A 27268-nucleotide genomic window follows, 5' to 3' on the forward strand; every position below is an offset into this window, starting at 1 on the left:
CCCCAGTGTTCTCTCTGTTAGTGTCTACTAGAGGGTTCTGAGAGGATCTGGGTTCATAGTCTATAACTCCACAACTATTGGGAACTACAGTTCCAGGAATCCAATACCTTCTGATCTCCAAGTGTACCAGGCAAGCCTGCAATGCACATACATAACATTCAGGCAAAACACAAGTACAAATCTTTCTAAAATTTGAAATGTTGAAAACGTAAAAGCTCATTTTGACTCTCTAGGTTTCTATCTCCAGGACAATGTAGGTAGATAACCTTTGTGCTGAAAAATAAAACAGTTGTCTTCATTGTTGTACAGTAATGGACACTAGGCAGAAAGACTCCTAGAGGCGCATCCTGGACCACAACTAACATCTGAATTTAAAAGAAATGATGAACATAGAAGGGAAAATAGGATTTCAAGATAGTGGCCTTGTTTCCAAAAGAAAAAAAAAAAAAAAAAAATCAGTTAAAAAGACCTAGAGCTTTATCCAAGCAAAGCTCTTGAGTTGCCAACAATTGGATAAGCTTACAATTAAAGTTAAAATTAGAACCTTTGGGCATCCTGGCTACATGGATTATATAGTAAGGACTTATCTCCAAAAATGTAAAACTCTTCTTATGGACCCTGCTGTCTGACGTAAGTGCTGTTGGTAAGAAGATGGCTTCTCAGCTGTGTTGTAGAGGTGATATGATGGCATGATTCCAGTCTTTTTCTTAAATGTGCTCTAAAATTGGCTGTTCAAAACCTAGTGTGTTAAATGCCCACCTGCAATCCCAATACTTGGGAGGTAGAAGCAAGAGAATTAAGGAGTTCAGGGCCTCCTTTACTAGTGAGTTGGAGGCCAGTCTGGGCTACGTGAGACCGTGTCTCAAAAAAAAACAACACCCAACCCAAGCTCAAGAATTTGTTGTACCCAGGAACAGATGGGAAGAAATGACAATGGTCCGGAAAGAACTAGAGTCAGAATCTATACTTGGTGAAGTTCTGACTGGTGAAGACCATGACTCTATTTCCTCTCATGAAGGGGATATCCTAACTGTTAAGATAATGTGAATGTACTTAGTATCACTAGACAAACATGCCCCTTCCTCAATTTTCAGTGCCTGGGAAAACATCAGATACTAATATTTGTTTACCTGATAAGAGGAACTACAGCTAGGTGTGGTGGTGGCTCATACCTATGATTCCAACTGAAGGTGGAGGCGGAATGATCAGTTCAAAGTCATCCTTAAGAACAACCTGGGCTGCTGGTCAGTGGTGGCACACACTTAACCCCAGCATTTAGTAGGCAGAGCTCTGTAAGTTCAAGACCAGCCTGGTCTATAGAGTAAGCTTTAGGACAGCCAGGGCTATTACACAGAGACATTCTCTCGAAAAACCAAAAATAAGAAAAGAAAGCCAGCCTGGGTTGTGACCAGCTTTTAATCCTAGTACTTGGGAGTCAGGCAGGAGCATCTCTGTGAGTTTGAGAGCTACCTGATCTGTGTATTGACTTCCAGGTTGGCCAGGGCTATCCAGTGAGACACTCAAAAATAACCCCTACATAAACAACCCCCACAATAAGGCACAAGAATAACGCACACAAAAATATTTTCTAGGAAATGTTTTCTTCATGTGTGCAGAATGCAAAGTAGATGGATAACCTTCATCTCATTAAGGGCTATTTTAAGATTTATAATGGCTGATCTATTGTAGTTTTGCCCTTTAATCTAGGGCAAGGTCCTTCCTCCTAAGGTGTTTCCTACGGGCTGTGGCTTTCACTTCTAGGGTGTTGCCTTTCTGAAGCCTCAGCTGAAGTGTTGTAATGTTTACCTAAAGCTACTTGTATCTCAGCATGGTTTTAAACCCGAAAGCTTCATTCAGTTTATTTCTCTCCCAGCTATTGTTTTCTGGGGCATTTGGAGCCTTGCTATATGCCTGCCCCTCTTAAAAGTTAGCCCATGGCTTAGGAGGAATTTGTTCACAGGTTTTAAATTCTTTTTCTGTGGTTTTCCTTCACTGAGATTTATTTGGGGGAAGGGCCTGTTTTTTTTTTTTTTGGTGGTGGTTTTTTTGTTTTTTTTTTTTTTTTTTTTTTTTTTTGGTGGGGGGCAGGAGTAGAGTTACTCTAAAGAGACATACGTCTCTTCCTTAGACCATCAGATCTTTCAAACAATGAACCCTAAGAAATTGCAATTTTTCCAAGAATCTCAGGCTGGGAGAATGAAAGGGTAAAGCCTGGTGCCATCTATAGGGAGAGGGGGAATTTGGGGAGTACTTGGTAGGGAGGGCACTTTCACACAGTTCTGACAACTTATCAGACCATCTTGAGATAGTGAAGTCAAGAAAACAATGGGTAGGTGATGGCCAGGGCCACACATTAACCCCTTCACTACATTTCTTAGCTGTGCATAACTCTTATACATTATGTAAATCTAAACCTCATGTTACCCCTAAAGGAAGATGAACTTGGAGGATCACCTCATTATTCCTCTTCCCAAGGTGGCCACATTGAATACATCCCATTTTTCTTTATCACTTGTCTGTTTAATTGGTATCCTAAGGATAGGTGGCCATGCCTAGCTTGTCTTTTGTGGTTTTATTTTTTGAAATTGGGTCTTGCTAAGTAATTTAGGCTTGTGTCAGACCCATTCTCATCCTCCTGAAGGTGAGATTAGAGACAGATTACCCTGTGGCAGTTTTCAGTGAGGCTCTGGACTACTTCCTGTGTGTTTTTAGCCCAATAAAAAGACTATTCTGCCGCTGGTGTTGCCTGCCTTTAGTTCCAGCCCTTGGGAGGAAGAAGCAGGCAGATCTCTGTGAGCGCAAGGCCAGCCTGGTCTACAGAGTGAGCTCCAGGACATCAAAGGCTGCTTAGAGACTTCCTGTCTTGAAAAACAAAACAAAATACTATTTCCTATATGTACTATCTGTTGATGAGCTGTCACAATGTGGAGAATCCATTCAAAATGTACTCCCTTTTCAGTAAGATTTGTAGTCCTTCACTCCCTGACTCTGTTCATTGCTTCCAGGTCTCAGACTTTCCCATCTCTTAACTCTCATTGCAGCCACCAAAGCCTAGCATGGCCTTGAATCTGCAATCACCTGGCCTTAGCTGGGATTACAGACCTGTGTCTTCATACCTAACCCTAGTCCTTCCTTATAAATGCCATTCCAGTCTCCTCAGGGTCTTGAATTTAGGTTTGTTTGTTTGTTTTGTTTTTTGAGTTTTGTTTGTCCAGGAATTTATTCTAGAACAGCCTAGCTTCAAACTCAACAGAGATCTGCCTGCTGTTTCCTGAGTGCTGGTATTGAAACTGTGCTTCTTTCCCTCCACCCCCCCCCCACTGAGTTTGGTTCTTAACTTCTTAATTTAGAACATTTTAGACCCAGTTCTTTACCATCTTTATGGTGGGGTGGGAGGTCGCTTAGTTATCCCCCAGACAGCCTTTCCCCCATCCTCTGCCTAGTCACACTACAGTTTTTATGATTCTTCATAGCACTTGTACTATTTGAAATTCTTACATAGTTATTATTATTACTATTTTTATTTTAGGTTTTGTGACAAGATTTCTTTGTGTAGCCCTGGCTGTCCTAGAACTTTCTCTGTAGACCAGACTGGCCTTAGATTCAGAAATTTGCTTGCTTCTGACTCCTGGAGTGCTGGAATTCAAGGCTTAATGGTGTGCACCAACCACTACACTCCACTGCTTTAAACAATTTTTAGCTGCCCTATTGTTTATCCCTCACATATGATAGCTCTTTAGCAATGCCTGGCATATTTAGAAAATGTTTTCGTTAGCAGGTGTAATGGCTTAGTTTGTAATCCCAACCCTTGAGAGGCCAAGGCAAGAGTATCTAGAGGCCAAGGCCAGTTTGGGCTTCATAGTGAGACCTAGGCCAGCCTGGTCTCTGGTTCAAGGCCCTTGTTCCAAAAACCAAGACAAAGATGGTCAACAGTACCTACTGAATAAATAAATTAGTCAAACAGGTATCTTAAAACAGTATAATGAGTAAAAACTCCTAGTTCAGCTAGAGGTATTTTATTAAGTCTAGGGGCTGAAGCTAGGGCCTTCCATGCTAAGCACATGCTAAACCATTGAGCTATGTGAACAGGTGGTTGGTGTGCGTGCACGCGTGCGTGTTGACAGGAGGAACTGACAGTGTTTCTCTTGCCTTGCTCCTCCTAAGTGCTGGAATTACAGCCATCAGCTACCATGCCTGGCCTGATGTAGTGTATTTTATACTGAAAAGTTAATGAGGCCAGAAGACCTTAGTGAAAACCATCTCTCTACTGGTTGGAGTCTGTGCCTTCTGTAAGGTCTAGATTTGTGGGACACAGCCTGAGTTGGCCAGGTTCCCAGATTTCTAAGTGTCTTGTTTCTTGGTCACTGAGACTTTAAGATAAATTTATCTTCTTCCCTATCACTAGACAAAATCTGTGGCTTGGTGTATGATTTGTTAATGCAAGATGAAAGATAGGCAACTGCTGCCTTCTCTGAGAAGACTGTCAATCTCTAGCCTTAGATTGGCTTAAAATTATCTCCCACTTACTATCTGAGTTTTGCAGACCCAGAATTGAAACTTAATGGCCCTTAATGACTTCAAGGACTTCTGGTGATGTAGCTATTTGAGACATATGTCATGTGACTACTATGAATTATATTTATATTATATTTATCTAGTCCATCCTGAGCTACTTTAGTTCATGGTAAAGTTTAGGGAATCCTACAGATAAATTTGTGGTGGTAACAAGAGCAAGTGCTGTGAAAACCCACATATTTCCATTCCTAGAGATAGAGACCAGGGCCAGCCACAGTGGGCAGTTTCAAACCACTGACTTATCAGGGTTTCCTTTTCTGGTGCTTAAGCCCTTATCCAACTCTTCTGATTCTAGTCTAGACTGTCCAATTATGGTTTCAGAACAGCAGAAGCTGTAGTTTTATGTTTGTTTTGTTTTCATTTTGAGACAGGTTCTCACTATGTATCCTGGCTGTCCTGACACTTGCTGTGTATATCTGGCTGGCATCAAACTCACAGAGATCCATCTACTTCAGCCTCCTGAGTGCTGGGATTAAAGTCATGCTTCACCACATCTATTTAGTTTGTTTTTACTTAAATATTTTTGTTTTTGTTTGTTTTTCCAGACAGGGTTTCTCTGTATTGCTTTGAAGCCTGTCCTGGAACTAGCTCTATAGACCAGGCTGGCCTTGAATGGAGAGGTCTGCCTGCCTCTGCCTCCTGAGTGCTGGGATCAAAGGTGTGTGCCACCAACACCTGGATTGATTTAAATGTTTTTATTATTTATTTTTGTCTATAGGTGTTTTTGCATGCATGAGTATTTTTGTACACCATATACATGCAGTGCCCACAGAAGCCTCAAGAGGGCATTGGAGCCCCTGGGATTGAAGTTACAGATGGTTTTATAACTCTCATGTGGATGCTGGGGATCTAATTCCAGTTTTGTGGAAGAGCTGCCTATACTCAAAACCTCTTAGTTATCTTCCCAGCTCTCCACCATCTTGATAAGCTGTATTTTTAAATGTGCTGATCAGTAGAGGTTTCATGTCTCAAATTGTCTTCATTTACCACTAACATTCTGAATTGCTAGAATGGGATAAGAGTGTACCAGGGTGGTGGGAAGGCTTAGTTGGAAACGGTCTGCAGACTGGCAGAGTTCATTCTGGGCAGTTCATCTAATCTCTCTGCACAGAACCATTAATACCTTCCCTCAATACAAAGTTTTTCTTAGTTGGATTAGAACCTAACCTTTGTGATGCTGGCTTAGATGATACACTGGCTGTGGAGAGGGTTCCTGAAACGTGAAGCTCTCAACCTAAAAAGGATTGGACACTAGTGTGTAGTGAATTGATGTTGGAGATGTTTCATAGAGGTCAGCAAAAATATTTACTGACACAGGCTTAAACTGTGTCCTCAAAGGCATGTTTTTGCTAATTTTTTTTTCATCCTTTAAATATGAGTCTGGTTGGGCTTAGTAGCTTACAGAAGGCAGAGGCAGAGGAGGCAGAGGTAGGTGGATCTCTGTGAGTTGGAGACCAGCCAGGTCTACATAGTGAGTTTCAAGTCAGCCAAGGCAATGTAACAGATCTTTTCAAGAAAAAAAAAAAAAAGGGGGGGGTTGGTTCTGGTTCTTAACTAAGATTTCCAGGCAAAGTCCCTTGAAGTTTAATAATATTGACTATAGCTTTTGGAACTTCATGTTACAGGCCAAGTATTTTCCTTATCTTTTTATCTTTCATTTATTTACTTTTTTAAAAAGTCTCATACTTGGCCTCAAACTCCAGCCTTCACCTTCTGAGTGTTAGATCACAGGCATATGCCACCACACCCAGTTTATGCCTTGCAGAGGATCAAATCCATGACTGTTGTGCATGCTAGGCAAACATTCTCTACCAACTGGCCTACATTTGCAGCCTCTCCTTATTTCTATCCCTAGTGTTCACACTTTGCCTTTACATTTGCGCGATCACCTAGAAAGTCCAAGAGCAAGGACTATGATTTACGTGCACATAACCTTCATTCAATCACCGTCTGGTTCTCTAGTTAAGAAATACAAGTTAGGAAGGTCAGACACAAAATGAGGCTCTCAGATATCGTTATACATTTGGTAATTTGGAATTTTGAAGTTCATCTTTATACACACAAAGTTTTTTTTAATCCCTCATCCTCTTGAGTCTCTGAACCAGGGAAACATTCCACCAGCCATCTTGGTTGTAGCAGCCTAAATTAATTTCTTTTTTTTTCCCCATGACGACAATCAAGAGAATTAGACCATGGTGCCCAGGTTTTCTAAGCAGCCTCAGCAGGAAGGAAAGACACTTTCCCGCCAGCCGGGTCCAGGGTGTGGGCCCTTCGCAGCGCACCCTTAGCCCTCTCCGTGTCGTGGGCTCTGCCGCCCGCTGGGGAGGAGCCACGCCAGCCCACGCCCGCGGCCCCGCCCCCTCATTTAAATACACGTCGCCGGCGGGTGCGTCGAGCTCGCCGCGAACCCAAGATGGCGGTGTGTGGACGTGTACCGAGGATGTTTCGCTTGTCGGCGGCGTTGCAGCTACTGCTGCTGGCGGCAGCCGGGGCCCAGAATAGCCACGGTCAGGTCCAGGGTCTGGGGCCCAACATTGTATCTTTCCTAGGGCAAGCGGAAGGCGGCAGCCCGGCGGGGCAGCAGCTGCCTCAGTTATCGCAGCAGCAGAAGCAGCCGCCTCAGCAGCAGCAGCAGCCTCCTTTCCCGGCGGGCGGGCCCCCAGCCCGGCGGGGCGGAGCGGGGCCCGGTGGGACTGGCGGAGGCTGGAAGCTGGCAGAGGAAGAGTCCTGCCGGGAAGACGTGACCCGTGTGTGCCCCAAACACACCTGGAGCAACAACCTGGCTGTGCTCGAGTGCTTGCAGGACGTGAGGGAGGTGAGAAGGTGGGACGGGCCTGGTGTGGGCCGGAGGGTGTCGCCGGCCTGGAAGCCGCGGATGCCGGGCTGCAGCTCCCCTCGCTCTCTTCCTACAGGGCTGTGCTCGTGCCTCTCTCTTTTCTGTCCCTCACTCCCGGGTACATTCGGCCAAGTGGATCCTACCCCTGCTTTTTCCTTCCTCGATCCCTTATTTCGCTTCCTGTCGCGGTGTTCTGGGATCGAGACCTCGGCTCACGGCCTCAGTAGGCGAAGGCCTAGGAGCGTGTTTCTAGGAGCGCTCCTGTCTTTTGTGTGATGCTCTATGGCAGAGTGGCTCCTCGCCGAAAACCAGTTGAGGATTTTTACTATCAGTTTCGACCTCGACAGTTTTGTAGCAGTGCATTCCAGCGTGAAAAATGATCGGCGTATTTAAACTGTTAAAGATAAATCTGCTGTTTATTTAGCAGTAGATACTTGGTTCGCTTCTAGTGTGTATGTTCTAGTCAAGAGCCGAATTTACTGTTTTTACCACTTTCCTTTGTAATTGGTAAATCTTTATGCTTTTTTTTTTTTTTTTTTTTTTTTTTTGGTCCTTACTTCCTGTGGTCAGTTTGTAAAGGACCTCATTTTTAGGCTATCCCTTCATGTCGCTTGAAACCTTAAAGCTTGAGATAGTTGCAGGCAGCATTTGAAGCTATAATAATGGTGTTTGTGTTTGTGTTGCGAGGCCTTTTTGAAGTCTGAATGTAGTTGTTTATTTTGGGGACATCTGCTGTGTAGCCCAGGCTGGCCGGTCGCCTACTGGAGGCATCTTCCTCTGACTGGATAGCTTCACCTAGTTTGAAATAATTTTAACGGTACCTATTAGTGAACTCTAGATTTGGTATTGCTTGGTGTGGTTCAGTAAAAGACATTGATAACTTTTCTGGCTATGGTGCTGCAGACATGAGTGCATATTGGTAGAAATACTTTTTTCAAAGGTTTAGATAAATAGGATTAGTCCCAAAGGTTGGCAAGTAGAAGCTGCTGTTTGGGCATTTCCTTTGGAATAGTGTATCTTTGAGATTGTTCAAGGCCTTGAGTCGACCACTGGTTTGTAGACATTTGCTAGTGTTGCTTTATTTAGTATTATATCCCTACTTGATGGTGTACCAGTTCATTTAATCCTGGCACTTGAGAGGCAGAGGCTGACAGATCTTTCTTTGAGTTTGAGGCTAGTCTGGTGTAAGTAGAGAGTTCCAGGCCAGCCAGGGCAACATTAAGACTTTAAGTCAGAAGAGGAAAAGACATATAAAATCAAGAGCCAACGAGTTTTCAGAGCCACCAGAAATGTGGACTTGTATGTGCTTCTCATGTATAACTTGAAGACTAGAAAGAAGGTAGAGGTAGTAAAAAAAAAAAAGTTATTATTATTTTGTTGTTGTTGTTGAGACAGGGTCTCTCTGTGTAGCTTTGGCTGCCCTGGAACTCATAGAGATCTGCCTGCTGGAGTTAAAGGCCTTTGTCGCAACTGCTTGGCTATAGCCAAAATTTTTAATTCTGTCAAGCTTTTGGGAATTTCCTATTTGATTTTTGAGGATACTTACTAGATGTTCCCTTAAACTATAAACTAAGATCCTAATATCAGTCACTAGATACATTATTACTGGGTTGTTGTAGAAATAGGATATTATGAGGGGAAAGGGGCAAAAAAAAAAAAAAAGCTCAGTTTAAAGGAGTGCCTAAAGCTGTGTACATTATGGAGATCTATAAACCTCCCTTTACTGAATGGTATTCTATCATGCATGTAAAAGTATGTAGCGGTATAATCCATCTATAAAGAACAGACTTGTCTAATTCTGGAGTCTAACTTTGTGGTACTATTTTTTTTTCTTAGTTTTCATAAAGAAAGTTACACTGTTAAGACCGAATTATACTCCCTTAATATAGGTGACAATGGTGTGTCTGGGACAATATATAAGGTCACTGGCACAGGTCCAAGATCTAACTCTAATGCACAAACTGACTTAGTAGAGCCCATTCTATATGCCCAGCCTAGACACAGGGGTGTGGGGGTGAAGAGGTGCCTTTGTCCTGCCTCAGTGAGATGGTGGGACAGACTTAGTAGACTTCCTAGGGAAGGCCTTATCCTCTCTGTAGAGCAGATGGGAGGAGAGGGGTGAGGGAGTGGGAGGACTGGTTTTGGAATGTAAAAAATAAATTAATTTAAAAAAATAGAAGCCAGGTGTTGGTGGTGCATGCCTTTGATCCCAGCACTCGAGAGGCAGAGGCAGGTGGATCTCTGTGAGGCCAGCCTGGTCTACAGAGCTAGTTCCAGGACAGGCTCCAAAGCAATACAGAGAAACCTTGTCTCAAAAAACAAAGAGAAAAAGAAAGAAAGGAAGGAAGGAAGGAAAGAAAGAAAGAAAGTCACACTGGTCTGAAAATGTAGTCATTGGTCTACCATTGATTTTAAGATTCTCATTTCCCAGTAAGGATATTTCAGTAAACTCATCTTTTGTCAGGATCATATATAAACTCTGATGGTTGTTAACTACATTTCATGTTTTCTTTGTGATGTTCCAGAGAACATTCTTAAGTGCTGGAACTCAGAAAATTTGGTAGAAGATGAGTGAATTGATGGATATGATTTTATGTTCTAGAGGAAGGGAGTGTTATTTGGGAGAAAGGAGCCAATTTTTGTTTGTTTACTGACAGGGTTTCTCTGTAGCTTTGGAGCCTGTCCTGGCACTCACTCTGTATACCAGACTGGCCTTGAATCAGAGAGATTCTTCTGCCTCTGTCTCCTGAGTGCTGGGACTAAAGGTGTTCATCACCACCGCCTGGCCAAAAGCCAAATTTTTAATATGATGGGTTTCACTTCTTGAGCTGAGCACTCTACTGTTGTATGTCTACTATAATATCCCTTATCTTTCAAGGCAAGGTTTGTCTGTGTAATCGTGGCTGTCTTGGAATTCACTGTTTATAGTCCTGGATGCCCTCAAACTCAGGTATCTATCTGTCTGCCTCTGCTTCCTGAGTGCTGGGATAAAAGGCATGCCACTTGACTTTTTGTTGTTTTCGAGACAAGGTTTCTCAGTGTTGTTACCCTGCCTGTCTTGGAACTCATTCTGTAGACCAGGCTGACCTCGATCTCACAGAGATCTCGATGCCTCTGCTTCCCAAGTGTTGAGATTAAAGGTGTGCACTACTGTGCCCAGCTGGGAGACTGATATATTTTAAAGCCTATCCCAGATGTCATTTTATTTACAAGTACTTCAGTGTGTGTCTGTAATACTTAAAATATTTCTTAGTATTGTCTATAAGTATGTTAATCTGATAAAAGATGAGCCACTATCTAAACCTTTGTATAGTGTAAATACTTTGTATTCATTTAAGATGGGCTCTTTTATATAATAGACAGTAAAATCTTGGTATTACAAACTTTTTTCTTTTCGAGACAAGGTCTTGTTGTGTGGATCAGGTTAGCCTAGAACTCAGAAATCTACCTCCTGAGTGCTAGTGTAGTAAGATATTCACCCTGCCCGCACCTGTTGCACTAGCCACTCCCATTGTGGCGTGGGCACAGGTGAGGATGTGTTGGGGGAAGCTAGGTCTGGGGTTCCAGACCCCAGCTTGCTCTCTTCCTGGTCTGATTGTGGAGAGCATCCAGGTGGGATCCTTGGAGCAGGACCTGCAGTAGTCACTGTTTCAGGTGTAAGTGATTTCTCCCTGAATAAACACTCAGCCTATACTGTGCCCCAGTAAATCTTGTTTCCCACTCGACATCTGGTGTCAGGAATGGGATTAAATAGTCACCATCCCTGACTATTAAACCCACTTTCAAACTCAATAGGCAAACATTTTTGTTGTTTGTTTGTTGCAGAACTAAGGATTGAACCCAGAGCCTTTTATATGCCAGGCTCAAATACTACTGTGCTACTTTTCTGGCCCTCCTTTTACTTTCTATTTCCAGTTTTGAGACAGAGTCTCAATACATTGCCAAGGCTGTCCTAAAACTCACTTTATAGCACTAGTTGGCCCTGAATTTACTTTATAGGTCTTGAGACACCAGACCCAGCTGTTAAATTGTTCTTAATCATTCACTTGACTGTATACCTAGACTACACTATCTTTATCTGATTAATACTCTTGTGAGGTGGGTAGTGTTATTTTATTGTCTTAATTGAAAAATAGGCTGCAATAGGTAGTCTTACTGTCAGTGGTGAAGTTGATGTTTATCAAGTCCTCTGACTGAGAGACCAAATAGTATACAATTCATGTTAGTGTTTGCAGCTAGGGAAATTAGTATATAGCTGTTGAAGATGCTGCATATGTATAAGTAGAAACAAAGTAGGAAGGGTCATCTAATACAAGAATCTCTTTTCTTCGATATCAAAAACAGTTGAGTAGCAGCAGCTTCTATGCACTGAAATAGTGTTGATTTGTCAGGCAGACAAACCAGCAATATCAGATAATTCTAAGTTAGTGGTCTGGGTCTGTCATGAACAGAATTTCTTTGTAATGAATCTAAAATCCTGGCTCACCTGAACCATATTTTTATTGTTGTAGTAAAAAATTGATTATATTTCCCTGTTATTTGAATTGGCTTCATAAACAGAAAGCAAATTGGGCCTTTGATCAGTATTGCCATTAACTCAATCTGTCTGTCTGTCTGTCTGTCTATCTATCATGTTTGATGTATGTGTTTGTATTCCTGCAACATTGGGTGTCTTTTTCTAGCACTTTGCCACCTTTGTCAAAAATTTTTTTCTTTTAGACTTATTTTTATTTTATGTAGATGAGTGTTTTTCATGTATGTATGTATGTATGTATGTATACCATATTGGTGCCTGGTGCCCACAGAGTTCAGAAGAGGGAATTTGGTCCCTTGGAACTAGAGATTTGGATAATTGTTAGCCATCAAGGCCCCTCTTAAGAGCAATAAGTGATCATAGCCTCTGAAGCATCTCTCTAGCCCTATTTATTTATTTATTTATTTATTTATTTATTTATTTTAAAAAGAATTTAGCTGGGGTGAGGGTGATATATGCCTTTAATCCCAGTACTTGGGAGGCAGAGGCAGGCAGTTCTTTGTGAGTTTGAGGTCAGCCTGGTCTACAGAATGAGTTCCAGGATAGCCAGGGCTACATAGAGAAGCCCTGTTTCGAACCCCATCCCACAAAAAATAATTTTATTTTTCCTTTAATTCCAGAACTTGGGAAGTAGAGGCAGGTGGATATCTGTATGTTCAAGGCCAGACTGGTCTACATATTGAGCTCCATACCAACCAAGGTTACATAGTAAGACCCTGGCTCAAACCCCCTACACCCAAAATTTTATTTTTAATTATGTGTGTCTGTATTTGGATATTTGCTCATGAGTGTATGTCTGAGAAAATCAGAGGCATTGAATGAATCCCCAGATATGGAATTACAGACAATCTGTGAGTCACTGGAAGTGGATGCTGGGAACTGAACTGGGACCCTCTGGAAGAGCAGTAAGTACTTTTAACCACTGAGCCACTTCTCCAGCATTGCCCCTTTTTTGTTTTGTTTTGAGACAGGGTCTTATTATGAAAACTTGGCTGGCCTAGAACTTCCTAAGTAGACTAAGCTAGCCTAGAAAATGTATAGATACATCTGCCTCTGCTGGAATTAAAGGTTCACTACCATGCCTATCCTACTCCATCTCATTTTTTGAGAGAGGTCTTTTACTGAAGCTGGAGCTCATGGACTGGCTAGACTGGCTAGCCATTAAGCCACCCATCCCTAATCACCTACTCTCCATTATCTAGCTGCCACCTTAAAATTTTTCCAGGCTCCTACACTTGGCTTATTATAGGGATACTGGGAATGCAAACTCAGGTCCTGTTGGCCAATAGGAAGGCAAGATAGGCAGGACTAGAAGACTAGGAGGAGAGAGGAAGTAGTAGGGAAGAGATTCAAGATGTAAGGACCGAGAGAGAATGCCAGGCCCTCTCTCGGGTAAGATAAGACCACGTAGAAATACTTAGATTAATAGAAATGGATTCTATTTAAGACTGAGCTAGCCAATAAGAAAAGCTAGTAACAGACTAACAGCTTTATATCTAATACAGCGACTCTGTGTTATTTGGGGCTGGCGAGGCGGTGGGACCAGACAAGGTCCTAAAGTTTATGTTATCTCCCCAGTCCTGTTTCTTGTTTTTCCTTTTTATAAATAAAGATGAAATCTCACTCTATAGTCAGGCTGGGCTAGAACTCACAGTGTAACTTACAGTGACCTGAAACTCCTTGCAACCTGCCCTCAGCCTACCAAGTGCTACAGGTAGGAGTCATCATGCATCATTTGACTGTAGGCAAGACATTTATCACTTAGTTTCTTTATGTGTTAAGTAAGTAAGATTAGAAGTGGGCTTGGATCCCTAGAACTAGAGCTACAGGTGGTTGTAAGTAGTAAGTGGTGGTTCGTTTTATTTTTCAAGACAGAGTTGTTCTCTGTATTGTTTTGGAGCCTGTCCTGGAACTCGCTCTGTAGACCAGGCTGGCCTCAAACTCACAGAGATCCACCTGTCTCTGCCTCTGCCTCCCCAATGCTGAAGATTTTTCTGTTTAACTAATATAATTGTTTACCTTATTCTGGGTAGTCATGTATAGTTTCTAGAGTTTACATATGTAATTGTCTCATGATTTCTTGTTCATTCAGAGGAAAATAGTGGTATGAATAACGAAAACAGCAATCAATCCAAGCATTGTTTGACTTTAGGATGTAGTAGTTTTATTTAAGATCATGTGGAATTTTTTTCTCATAAAATTCAGTGATTGGAAGCAATTTAACCATGTAATCAAATCATTATTAACCTCCTATTATGTACCTATCATTGTGGAAAAGTATTAGAACTTTGAGATACTACCATTGCTTATAGTTAGTTTGACAAATGAGATTGTTAACAAGAAGCGGTTATATTAAGAGTGTTAACTTGATGTCATAAAGATACCAGGTTCTTTTATGGTAGTGAAATGAACACAAAACTAAGGTAAAGATTTGGATGGAACCCAGCCCTGGTATTCTTAGTTTAAAAATCCTAGTACCTAGCCAAGTGCAGTGGTTCAGGTCTTTAATTTCTATATTTAGGAGGTAGAGGCAGTTGGATCTCTGAATTCAAGGCCAGCCTGGTCTATATAGCAAGTTCCAAGGATAGCCAGGGCTAAAAAAGGGGGGGGCAAAATAAAAAAGATTACTTGCCTAGTATGGACTCAATCTCTACTAAGGGTTGTGTATTTAGCTCTGCTTTGAAGATATATGTGAATTCAAGAGTTTGTGTGCTGTCTATATTATGCTAAATAGGTACAATATAGTAAAATATACAATATTACTTTGCTATCAGAAATTGTTTATATACACCAGCAGCTTAAGGGGTTCTTCCACCACCAGCTGCATTTCTTTATGCTATGTCTGCTAACTGGTTTTCTAAATAAAGTCCAGAAATGGAATGATTTTAAGATAGTTTTTCTATATACCCAGACTAATCTAAAAAACTTGAAATCTTCTTGCCTTAGCTTCTTAAGTGTAGGCACTGAGATAAAGATACTCCTCTAGATAATTGAGAGTTACCTCTAAAACAGCATTGATATTTCAAGTACTGAAAAGTCTCTTGATGAGAGTGCTTTATAGCTTATAGTTGTTAATAATTCATTGTACTGTAGAAGGAAATAACATATTTGAATAGTTTAAAAGAAGAAATTCTACATTTATATTTTGTTCAAGACAAATGTAATTAGCAATAATAATAACAAAAAGCTTAAACTCTTAAGATTATGTTTCTTTAAAAGAAGCTATTAAAATGGCTTATAGGTAATTAATTTTTTATCTGTCAGCTAATATTTACTGAATCCTGTGTGCAAGATACTGCTCAGTGTTAGAAATATAGATATTGATAATACCACTTATTGAGTGTTTCTCTTTTTGTTTTTTTGAGACAGGATTTCTCTGTGTAGCTCTGGTTGTTCTGGAACTAGCTCTGTAGACCAGACTGGCCTCAAACTCAGATCCATCTTTCTCTGCCTCCTGAATTGTGAGATTAAAGGAATGCACCACTGGCTACCTGGTAGTGGGGGGTGGGGAGGATTGTGAATCTCATTTTGTATCATAGGCTGGCCTTGAACTCAAGGCCATGTCTCAGCCTTCTGAGTTCCTTTATGCTAGGATTATAAGGAGCTTCCATGCTCAACCTTTTTTTTTTTTTTTTTTAAGCCCAGGTTGCCCTAGAACTTTCTTTTCAGCAAGAGTATGACCTCAAATTCCCTATTTTCCTGCCATCACCCACATTTATTGGGACTAAAGCTGTGTGTCACAATGCCCAGCTTTACTATTTAAATGAAGGAAACAAGATCAGTAACTTGTCAGATAACTTACATTTCCTGTTCCTAGAGTATTTACATTCAGGACTGTATTATTTGGTATGGTAATCACAAGCCAGCTATAGCTGTTAAATGTTAAACAGTTGAACTGTATCTACTCTGAACTGAGGTAAGGCACACACTTGATGTAGAAGATACTGCAAATTTTTTTCAGTTTTTATCTTGATTATCTGTTTAGTGATAATTTGTATGTATTGAGTTAATTTAAAATCCAGGTATTGGTGGTGCAAACCTTTAATACCAGCACTCCAGAGGCAGAGGCACTGTGAGTTGAAGGCCAGCCTGGTCTACAGAGTGAGTTCCAGGGCTGACTCCATACCTACTGAAAACCCCTGTGTAGAAAACCGTATGTATGTATGTATGTATTTATGTATTATTAAAACCAGCTACTTTTTTCCAGGCGTGGTGGTGTACACCTGTAATCTGAGTACTCAGGCTGCTGAGGAGGGATTGTTGTAGGTTCTAGGCCAACCTGCACTACAGTATATCCCTGTTTCACATCCCCTCCTTCAGTGAAAGAAAGAAAATGCCTCTTAATCTTGTTAATGGAAAAATCAGATCTTCAACTTGCTTCATTCCTTGACTATAAGGGATGCTTTAACTTCATCCGGAGGAATAACACTCCAATAAAACTGAAATCAGTCTGTGACTCATCTCTATTAGGGTGAGTTAAATAAATTTGAAACTAAGAAAGACTCTCAAGCCAGCCTGGTCTACAAAGAGATTGAGTTCCAGGACAGCCAGGGCTGTTACACAGAGAAACCCTGACTCAAAAACCAAAAAAAAAAAAAAAAAGAAAAGAAAGAAAGAATCTCAAAGTAATTTCCCTCAGAGCTGGTTTAGTAATAACTTTTGTATCTGCATTAAAATAGAGTGTGGAGGAACGAGAAGTGTGGACTGGAATCTACAAACAATAAATAAAGGAAGAGTGTCAGACATCTATTTTCATTCTGCATTAATTTGCTGAAATCAAATAACATTAGATTAAGTCTAGGGATATAGCTAGTTAATAGAGTGATTGCCTAGCATCTATGAAGCCCTGGGTTTGATTCCCTAGCACCAAATAAATCCAGCATGGTAGAACAGGCTTGTGAGGTAGAAGCAAAAAGGATTGGAAATCCTATATTTTGGGGCTGGGAATATAGCTCAGCTAGTAAAGTACTTGCTTAACAAAAAGCCTTGCGTTTGACCCTATTATTACATAGTAAACTAGGCACACACTAGCTTTTGGAAGAGGGAAGCAAGAGGGTCAGAAGTTCAAGGTTAGCTGGGTCAAGTGGTACATGCCTTTAAACCAGCACTTGTAAAGCAAAGGCAGGAGGTTCTAAGGTCAAGGACAGCCACGGCTACAGAGATAGACCCTGTCTCAAAAAAATCAAAATAAAATAAAAGCCGTTTAAGGTTATCAAACCATTAGATTAAATTGTGGCATTTGCAGTGCTTGCGACATACCTGAACAAGATAGTTTGTTTTTATTTATTTATTTTTTTCGAGACAGGGTTTGTCTGTGAAACAGCTGTGCCTGTTTTGGAATTTGATTTGTAAACCAGGCTGCCCTTGAAATCACAGAGATCCACCTGCTTCTGCCTTCTGAGTGCAGAGATTAAAAGGCATGTACCACCACACCCACACCCAGCCTTGTTGTTTATTTTTATTTTATTATTATTCTTTTAAAGATAATTCTTTTTATTTTGTGTACATTGGTGTTTTGGCATCGGTGTCTGGTCTCGTGGAACTGGAATTACAGACAGTGATAAGTTGCCATGTGGGTGCTGGGAATTGAACCCAGGTCCTCTGGAAGATCAGTCAGTGCTCTTAACTACTGAGCCATCTTTCCAGACCTATTTTTTATTTTATTTTATTTCTTAAGATGGGAACTTGTAGTTTAAATTGCCTTCAATTCACGACTTTGTCGCTCAGGCTGGCCTTTGATCTCTCTGTGCTTCTCAATCTCCCAGTTGCTAGGGTTAAGGTAGAACCTGGCTTTTGAATAAACTCTTAAGATGATTTTTAAAGTCCTTTAAAAAATAATAAATTTGGAGGCTAGACATTTGCTAAGCAGTGAAGAGCATGTACTGCTCTTGCAGAGGACCTGGGTTCTGTGTTGTCTATACCAGGTTAGCTGGCCATTCTTTTGTCTCTCTCTCTCTCTCTCCCCTCTCAGACCAGACTGATAATGAATTTAGAGGTCTGCCTGCCTCTATCTCAAGTGCTGGGATTGCAGGTAGAGACTACCATGCCTGGCATTTTTGTTTTTCGAGGCAGATTATCACTGCACATAGCCCATGCTGACTTCAAAGTTCCAGTTTTTGAAGTTTTCCTGCTTTAAACTGACTATTGCTGAATTTATTGCCATGCATTACTATGTTGGTTGGGCTTCCCCACCTGTTTTTTTTTTTTTTTTTTTAAAGATTTATTTATTGATTATATATTATGTTCTACCTGCATGCCAGAAGAGGGCACCAGATTTCCTTATAGATGGTTGTGAGATAGATGTGGTTGCTCGAAATTGAACTCAGGACCTCTGGAAGAGCAAGCAGCCTGTGCTCTTAACCTCTGAGCCATCTCTCCAGCCCCCTCCCCACCTTTTTTTATAATCCTTCCAAGTATCCATCAAGAACATATAGTCCTGCACTTGGGATGGGTTTCTATGTGTATCCTTCTATATCTAGGCATAGCAAGATCTAAGATCTTGTTTTCAAGGAAAAAAATAAAGTTAGGGCTAGGGATATGCTTTAGTGGTAGTGTTTTGCTTAGCATGCTTGGAGTCTTTGGAGTCTTGAGTTTGATTCTTAGCACCATTAAAAAAGTGATGAGTGAGGTGAAAAATTTTTGTTGTTGTTTTGTTTTGTTTTTCTTTCCTTTATTCCCTGACACCCACAACTACAGGGTCTCAGCTATGTAGTACTAGCTGTTCTGGAACTCAGAGAGATCCTTATTCTTGGCTTCTGCCCTGTGCCTGAGTGCTAAAGATTAAAGTGTGTACCGCTGTGCTTGCCACCTGCCTCTATTTTCTTTTTTTCTACAGTCTTCTGGGAGCCAGACTAGGGTTTCTCTTTGTAGTCCTGGCTGTCCTGGAACTCACTCTGTAGACCAGGCTGGCCTCAAATTCAGAGATCCACCTGTCTCTGCTTCCCAAATGCTGGGATTAAAGGCATGCACCATTGACTGAACTGGAATTCTTTCTCCCTCAGTTTTCCAAGTACTGGGGTTACAAGAATATGTTACTACCATGCCAAACTTTACCACACATTTAAATTTACCACCATTAAATTCACATTTTGAGATTATGACTTCATAATTCTCTGGGTAGCAGAAAATGTTCTGCTAAATAAATGTTCTTTACTTCTTTAGGCCTAGAGACTTCTTAAATTTGGAGTAGATAGCCTTATTACAGAAAAACTCCCTTTTTTTTTTTTAATTTGTTTGTTTTTGAAGAAGGGTGGGGGTGGATCCCTCTATGTAGCCCTGGCTATCCTGGAACTCAGTCTAGACTAGGCTGCCTACAATTCAGAGATTATCTGCCTCTGCCTCCCGAGTGCTGAATTAAAGGTGTGTGCCACCACTGTCTGGCTTGAAAACTCCATTCTTCTAAGAGGGAAAAAATAGTTGTGTTCAGAGATGGCACTACTTACTCAGATCTGACCTTTGTAGAATGGAATCAGAAAGCATTGACTGTATTTTTTACTTGTATAAATCCAGATAATTATAAATGTTATTGAAGTTTTCCTGAAAGTTAGTGATTTTCAGAGGGAAAGTAATATGTAAAAACCTGGGCTCTTGTATTGCTAAGGTTGAAACATTTCTTTGGCTCACAAAATACTCAATAATTGCTGGTTCAAGTGGCTCATGCCTTTAGTAGTCCCATCAGAGGCAGGTGGGTCCTGTGAGTTTGAGGCCAGCCTGGTCTACATTGTGAGACCCTGTCTCAAAAAAACAAAAACAAAACAACCAAAACACAAAAAAGTTGAAGTACTCAATATTAAGGCTTTGATAAGGAGCTAGAGAAGTGTTCAACAATTGAGCACTGGCCTCTCTTCCAGATGGACCTTGGTTTAATTCTTAGGAACAACAAGGCAGCTCATAACTGTCTGTCCCAGTGATCTGACACTTCTGGCCTCTGTGGGTAGCAGTCATGTATGTAGTGTACTGTACAGACATGCATGCAGGCAAAACTCTAATACACGTAAAAGTTTGATGAGACTGAGGATGTACTCTACTATTGAACTGTATCATCTAGCCCTATGTAGGTTTACTTTGAAATGGGGTCTCACTTAGTTTTGGAGGCTGACCTTGAACTTGTAATCCTCTGGTCTGAACCTCCCAAATTCTAGGCCTCTAGGCCTAGCTTTGTTCTTTTTTTTTTTTTTTTTTTTTTTTTTTTTTTGGTACTAGCATTCAACTGTTGAGCAATACCATACTTAAGTAAAAAATTTTGAAAAATTGTTATTTTGTGTGGGTTTTTTGTTTTGTTTTTGAGACAGGGTCTTACTCTAGCCCAGGCTGACCTTGAACTCTGTGTGATCCTAGTACCTCATCTTTGAGTGTTGATATTGTTGGCATGAGCCATCACATCATCTTGGCTTTTTAAAATCACTAAGGAGCTGCAAGGACTTATAGTGTTTTTATTTCTTACTTGAAAGTACTCTAAAATAGAAATTAGGACAGAGAATACTGAAGTCAGAAGAAATGTTGGTGTGATTCCCTTTCTCTTAAGTGTAGGGGGGGGGCAGAATTCACATTCATTAGCCTTATTTCTCAGCCAACTTTCCTGCCTTATTGTCATTGTTCCATGCACATCTTACTATCCACATCTAAAAATACATGGAGTAATATGGATTTCTGGAGAGTACAGAACGACAATTTTGAGTTTCCAGGGTTTATATGATTTTCTGGTGCATGCTAAACAGACATCATACTGTAGTAGTTGTTGGAAAAGGTTTTGCTATTTATATACATATTTCAGGTTTTTGTTTCCTTTTCTGTGTTCTTGTTTTGTTTAAGACTCATGCAGCCCTGGAGGACTTGGTACTCTTATATAAAACAATATTCACCAAAATCCACCTGCCTCTGTTTCTCAAGTAGGGATTAAAGGTGTATACCACTGTTGTTTCAGTGTTTTTGAGATAATTTCAACATGTAGCCCAGGCTGACCTCAAATTATTCTGCCTCAACCTCCTAAGTCTGGTAAGTGCCATGTTATTGATTTATTTAAAACTTAGTATTTAACTACCTCTTCCCCAAATATTTATTTATTCTGGCCAGGCATTAATACTTAGTTTGTGAAACCTTTTTTTATCTTGTTTGTCACAGTTAATAACCACAATTGATAGATATGAGAGGTAACAGCCTTATTTAACCATTAACAAAACAAGATAGGTATGGCGTACCCCTTACACCCCAGTTATATGGGAGGATTACTTGATTCTAGGAGCTTGAGGTCAACCTGGGTAACACAGGACTACTTCATCTGAAAATAGTCAAAAGTAATAAGTCTGGCAAGCCCCTCCATCAATCCGACTGTGATTTGCCCAAGTCCCATAGTATTATGAAAGCTTAGATGGCAGCACAAAGTCAAAGAACCTGTCTTTCCATGTTACTGTGGCACTTCTCAGGCTTCACAGTTATACAAATATTGTAATGTATTTGTCTTTTGATAATCCTTTCCAATTTTTTATTTATATCAAAATATGAATATATACTGGGAGTCAATATTTTTACAGTTTTTCTGTTCCTCCATTCCTGAACTCTGGTATTAATATAAATTAGATTGAATGTTGATGTCTTATAGGTGACAGGCCCTGTCCTATTCATATATACCCCATTATGTTTTATTTTCTTGATATATTTATTTCATGGGTTATTACTGTGCTATGTTTTCAAGTTCATTGACCTTTTCTTTTATATGTTTCAGTCTACTACTAATATTACCCAATAATTTTGTTTATGTCAAGATCTTTTATAAAGCTTGGTTTGCCTTGAACTTACTATGTAGACCAGGCTGGTCTTCAACTTTCAATCTTCCTGCCTCAGCTTCCTTAGTGATGGAATTACAAGTATGTGCCACCATACCTGGTGCACTCACTGTATTATTTTATTTATTTATATTAGTTTTGTTTTGTTTGTATTTTAAAGAGAGCACCAGCTCTCATTACAGATGGTAAGCCATCATGTGGTTGTTGGGAATTGAACTCAGGACCTCTGGAAGACCATCTAGTGTTCTTAACCACTGAGCCATTTCTCTGGCCCCTTGTTTTGTTTTTTGAGACAAAGTCTCCCTATATAGGTTTGGCTGGCCTGGAACTCAATATGTAGACCAGGTTAGCTTTGAACTCAGAGATCCACAAGCCTCTGTCTCCCAAATGCTGGGATTAAAGATGGTCACCATCATGCCTTGATTATATATGTGTACTTTAGATGCTCTGTTTCTTATATAGAAGTTTCATTTGATCTCTTAAAAATTGATTTCATTTCTTTGTTATGTTTTAAAGGGTTTTTTTTTTGTATGTCCTTCAATATGCTAATAGATTTCATTTCTATCTTATGTCCTTCAGTGTGCTTAATTTTCTTCTTCCCCTCCTCCTTCTCCTTCTTCTTCTCCTCCTCCTCCTTCTTTTGGTTTTCGAGACAGGGTTTCTCTGTGACTTTGAAGGCTGGCCTGGAACTCACAGAGATCCGCCTGACTCTGACTCCTGAATGCTGGGATTAAAGGTGTGCACTGCCTGGCCTCCTCCTTTATTTTAGTTTATTATTTTATTTTCTTCTTTGAGACAGGGTCTTATCACATGGTCCTGGCTGGGGACCTTCCAGGCCCAGCTTCCTTCCATCTACTCCTATCTACTATTTTGGGGTTCTCATTTCTTTTATTTTATTTTGAAACAGAGTCTCTACATAATTTCTCTGTGTGACATCCCTGGCTGTCCTGGAGCTCACTGTGTATACCAGGCTTTCCTAAACTTAAAAACTCACAGGGTCTCACCTGCTTCTACATCCTGAGTGCTGCACCACTGTGCCCAGCTTGGGGTTCTCAGTTTCTTGGTCATTTCCTGTTGGGCTATTTTTCTTGTAGACTTGTTTCTTTCCTTAACAAGTCTGCTAAGTTTTTATTATACAAGGAAGGCCCCGTGCAAATCTATTGTGGTTTGGTTTGGTTTGGTTTGGTTTTTAACCATTTCTCTGTTCTTTCACTATTGACTACTCTTGCAAGTTCTGTCTTCTGAGTGGTGATTTCCCGTCACTACTGAGAAAGAATATAAGAATCTGCATTTCTGCCCAGGAATCAGAGTTCCAAAGATTGAACTGTATGTTTGTATTTTGTCTGATTGATAGTATGTATAAGGAGAGCAATTGCTATGGCAGCTAATCCTTGGTGAAAGTGCATTGAAAGAGCAAAAATTTAAAGTCAGCCTTGGCTACATAGCAAGTTTGAGGCCATCCTAGGCTATATGAGGTTTCATTCTGAAAATAACAACAAAGAATTATTAAATGTTCATATGTATCTTTTGACTCACTAATCCTTTTTCTGAAAATTTATTCAGATTTTGAATAACCAGCAGTGTAGTAAACATAGAGGAGATATATATAATTTTTTTTAATTTTCCCCCTCCCTCCCGAGGACTTTTTCTTTTAATAACAATTAGAAGCAACCTAAGGAAGTGATTAAGTAGTAGTGGAGAAAAGATGGATTAGTGGGTACAGGCATTTGCTGCCAAGCTGAAGACCTGAGTTTGATCTCTAGGACCCATATGATATAGAGAACCAATCTCTACAAGTTGTCTTCTTGACTTCCATATGTATGCCATGGCATGATATGTGTACTAGAGATTGAATCTAGCACCTCACATATGCTGGTTAAACACTCCTTCATTGAGTTTCTCTACCATCCCCTATTTTATTCTCCTTTATAGTATACACTCTAGTGAGCCTGTAATTTTACTTTTTTCTTTAATGATGGGTCCTACGTCTATGACATCAGAGTTCTCCCTCCCCAGAAATTGTGTAGCCTTGGCTGTCCTAAAACTAGCTCTGTAGACCTGTTGGCCGTAAACTCAGAGATTCGACTTCCTCAGCCTCCCAAGTGATAAGAATAAGGGTTTGTGCCACCACTGCCCAGCAATCTTTTTTAAAAGATATTTTTTGAGCTGAGAGTTAGTGGCCCATACCTTTAATACCAGCACTCGGGAGGCAGAGGCAGGTGGATTTCTGTGAGTTTGAGGCCAGCCTGGTCTACAGATCAAGTTCCAGGACAGGCTTCAAAGCTACAGAGAAACCTTGTCTCAAAAAAAAAAAAAAAAAAAAAAAATGCTTGAATGCTTGTAAGTGTGCTAGCATGCTCTGGAAGAAATAGCAAGACTACTAGAGGGTGCATGGGAAACTTCCCATTGTGTTCGTCTTTTTATTATTGTTACATGTGTGTGTGTATACACACACGAACACACAATACTCTTCCCCCCCCTTTTTTTTTTTTTTTTTTTTTTTTTTTTTGGCTTTTCAAGACAGGGTTTCTCTGTGTAACAGCCCAAGCTGCCCTGGAACTTCTCTTTGTAGAGCAGGCTGGCCTCAAATTTACAGAGATCCACCTTCTACCTCCTGAGCTCTGGGATTAAAGGTGTGTGCCACTGCCTTGCCTGTCTACACAATACTTTTAAGATTTATTTATTTATTATATATACAGTGTACTGCCTGCTTGTATACCTGCATGACAGAAGAGGGCACCAGATCTCATGGATGGCTGTGAGCCACCATGTAGTTGCTGGGAATTGAACTCAGGACCTCTGGGAGAGCAGGCAGTGCTCTTCTGAGCCAGAGGTCCAGCCCCACACAATACTTTGAAGGTAAACCAGGAGTGTTGACATGGCCTGTAATTCTAGCACTTGAGAAGCTGGAGTAGGAGGATCATATTTCAAGACTCAAAAAATAAATACTTCATTTTATGTACTATTTAGGGTAAAACATTGCCATGCAACACCAAAAATATCATCTGCCTAACACAGAGGACATGGGAAATGGTTAGCCACCACCCATCAATCTGGAAACTTAAAAAAAAATTGTGTGTATTTATTTATGGTTTATGTGTATGTGTGTGCACATGAGAACTTGTGGAAATCGGTTCTCTTCTATCTTGTAGGTTTGAGAGACTGCATTTATGTCAATCTTTTATCCATTGAGCTATCTGTCTTGCTGCCCCAACTTTCCCCACCCTTGTGTTTAAGACAGCTTATAAGTAGGTGATTTTTAAGTTTTTAGGCAAAAGAACTGTATCTTTAGTTGACTTCAGATTTGTTGGCAAATTTGGATTTGTTTTAATAAAATGTTTTCATTTACTGTCAAATTTTGGAAAATAATATTCATTTATTGTGTTCCAGAAACATAATGGTAGATACAGGGAATGTGGTCACTATCATCCCCCAATTAGCTGTACCCAAAGATCTGATCACTACTTTCATGGGGCATATCATCTAGTAGAGGAGATAGGAGGTAGTTAAGAAATTAAAAATAAAGGCTGATGATATTGATGATGTGCCAGAACACTTGCTTAATATATTCAAGCCCTAACAATAATTCCCAGTACCAGAAAATCAAAATAAAACAAAACAAAAATATATCTTTGGGTATGGGATATAACTCAGTGATAGTGCTCACCTTGCATGTGTGAGGCTCCGGGTTAAATCCAACACCAGACACACTCATACTCAGTCACTCACAAAATATTTGGAAAATTACAGCTTTGATTAGTGCTGTGAAAGAGAGGTATGTGGACAGGTTTTTAGCTTGTGTTGGGTTTCAGATGACAGCCAGGCACTAAAAGCAGTTTCCAGTAAGAAGATGTAAATTTAGAACAAAATGTTAACTGAATCTAAGTTTTACAGCCATTTTAGCTTTAAAAAGGTATAGTTGGAGTTTGAAAAATGTCTAAGCCCTCTTAAAGAATGTGTAAATACAGAGTAGGATTCCAGGAACTGAACCTTGGGGAATGCTTACAATTAAGGGTTGTAAGAGGCTGGTTGAGGGAATTATAGGGACTAGAACAAGTGGTAGAAAGTTAAAAGATTTGCAAGAATTTATTTGTGGAAACCAAGGAAAGTTTCAAGTTTTGAAAGTCAGGGACAGGGCAGTTTTTTGAAAAGGTAGTAGAAATCAGGAGGGTAAACATCATCATCATCATCATAATAATAATAATAAATACAACTAAGATTATTGACTGAGGAGGCTGGAGAGATGGCTCGGAGGTTAAGAGCACTGGCTGCTCTTCCAGAGGACCTGGATTCAATTCCCCAAAACCAAATGACAGTAATAAGATCTGGTGCCCTCTTCTGGCCTTCAGGAATACATGCAAGCAGAACATCATATACATAATAAATGAATCTTTAAAAAAAAAAAAAAAAAAGATTATTGTCTGGGGAAAGGGCATGTTGTAATCAAATGCTCTTAAAACTGAGCTGTACCACCCCCACCCTCCGAACATTATTTTTCTGAGATAGGGTTTCTCGGTATATAGCCTTGACTGTCCTGGAACTTATTCAATAAAACAGGCTGGCCTCAAACTCACAGAGATTCCCCCTGTCTCTGCATCCAAATGCTGGGATCAAGAGTGTGTGTAGGGTGTGTGCCACCACTGTCCAGTGTTAAAGATCTGCTTGTTTTTGTGTTCAATTCCCAGCACTACAGACACACACACACACACACACACACACACACACACACACACACACAATTAAAGTTACCTATTTTAGTTTAAGAGCAGAGAAAGGAAGAATCTTAAGAGTATCTACATCAAGGAGGGGAGGAGGTGACTTGGAGAAGTAGCTAAAGGTGTTAGGAGAATTTGTTGCTCTTTCAGAGGAGTTGGGTTATAAATGTAGTTCCAGGGAATAAATTGATGCTGCCTTGGAGGTAGAGGCAGATAGAATCTGATTTCAGACCAGCCTGGTCTATATAATGAATTCCAGGCCAGCCAAGGCTACGCACTGAAAACCTAGTCTAAAAACAACAACAAAAAGCATTCCCCAAACCAAAAAAGCTGGCACCTGTGTGCCATCATGCAAAAAGGTGTGCATCTGAAGCTAAAGTGTCAGGAAATAAAAAGGTGGTTCCCTGGAACTCATTAGCTAGCCAATCTAGTGAAATCAGTGAGCTCCAGATTCAATAATGTTACAGATATTGGAAGCTGCCATGTGAATACTGGAAATTGAACCTGGGTCTTATGGAAGAGCAACCAGTGAGCTTAAAAACCGAAACATCTCTAGCCCTGACTCTTCCAAAAAATAGAATGGAGAAACTAGAGAGATGACTCAGAGCCCCTGGTTACCCTTACAGGGAAAGTTAGTGATTCACGGCATCCCCATGGTAGCTCAAGAATCTGGCGCCTTTTTCTGGCCTCCGGGGACATCAAGTATAAATGTGGAACATAGATATACACACTATTTTAAACTGTAATTGGCACATGCCTTTAATTCTAGCCATCAGAGGCAGGCAGATTTCAGTGAATTCAAGGCCATCCTGGTCTACAAAGAGAG

General features: G+C 40.4%; 1 protein-coding gene across 1 annotated transcript in view; it reads left to right on the top strand.

The window, feature by feature from the left end:
- The first annotated feature begins 6958 nt into the window (after positions 1-6958).
- Positions 6959-27268, top strand: part of Glg1 (golgi glycoprotein 1) — a 94598-nt gene continuing 74288 nt past the window's right edge. The window contains exon 1 of the mRNA XM_051201743.1: positions 6959-7390. Coding sequence (XP_051057700.1) covers positions 6989-7390 — 402 coding nt within the window. The 5' untranslated portion in view covers positions 6959-6988. The remainder of the gene's footprint in view (positions 7391-27268) is intronic.

The sequence above is a fragment of the Phodopus roborovskii genome, unplaced genomic scaffold, assembly GCF_943737965.1.
Source record: "Phodopus roborovskii unplaced genomic scaffold, PHOROB, whole genome shotgun sequence".
NCBI classification, from domain to species: Eukaryota; Metazoa; Chordata; class Mammalia; order Rodentia; family Cricetidae; genus Phodopus; species Phodopus roborovskii.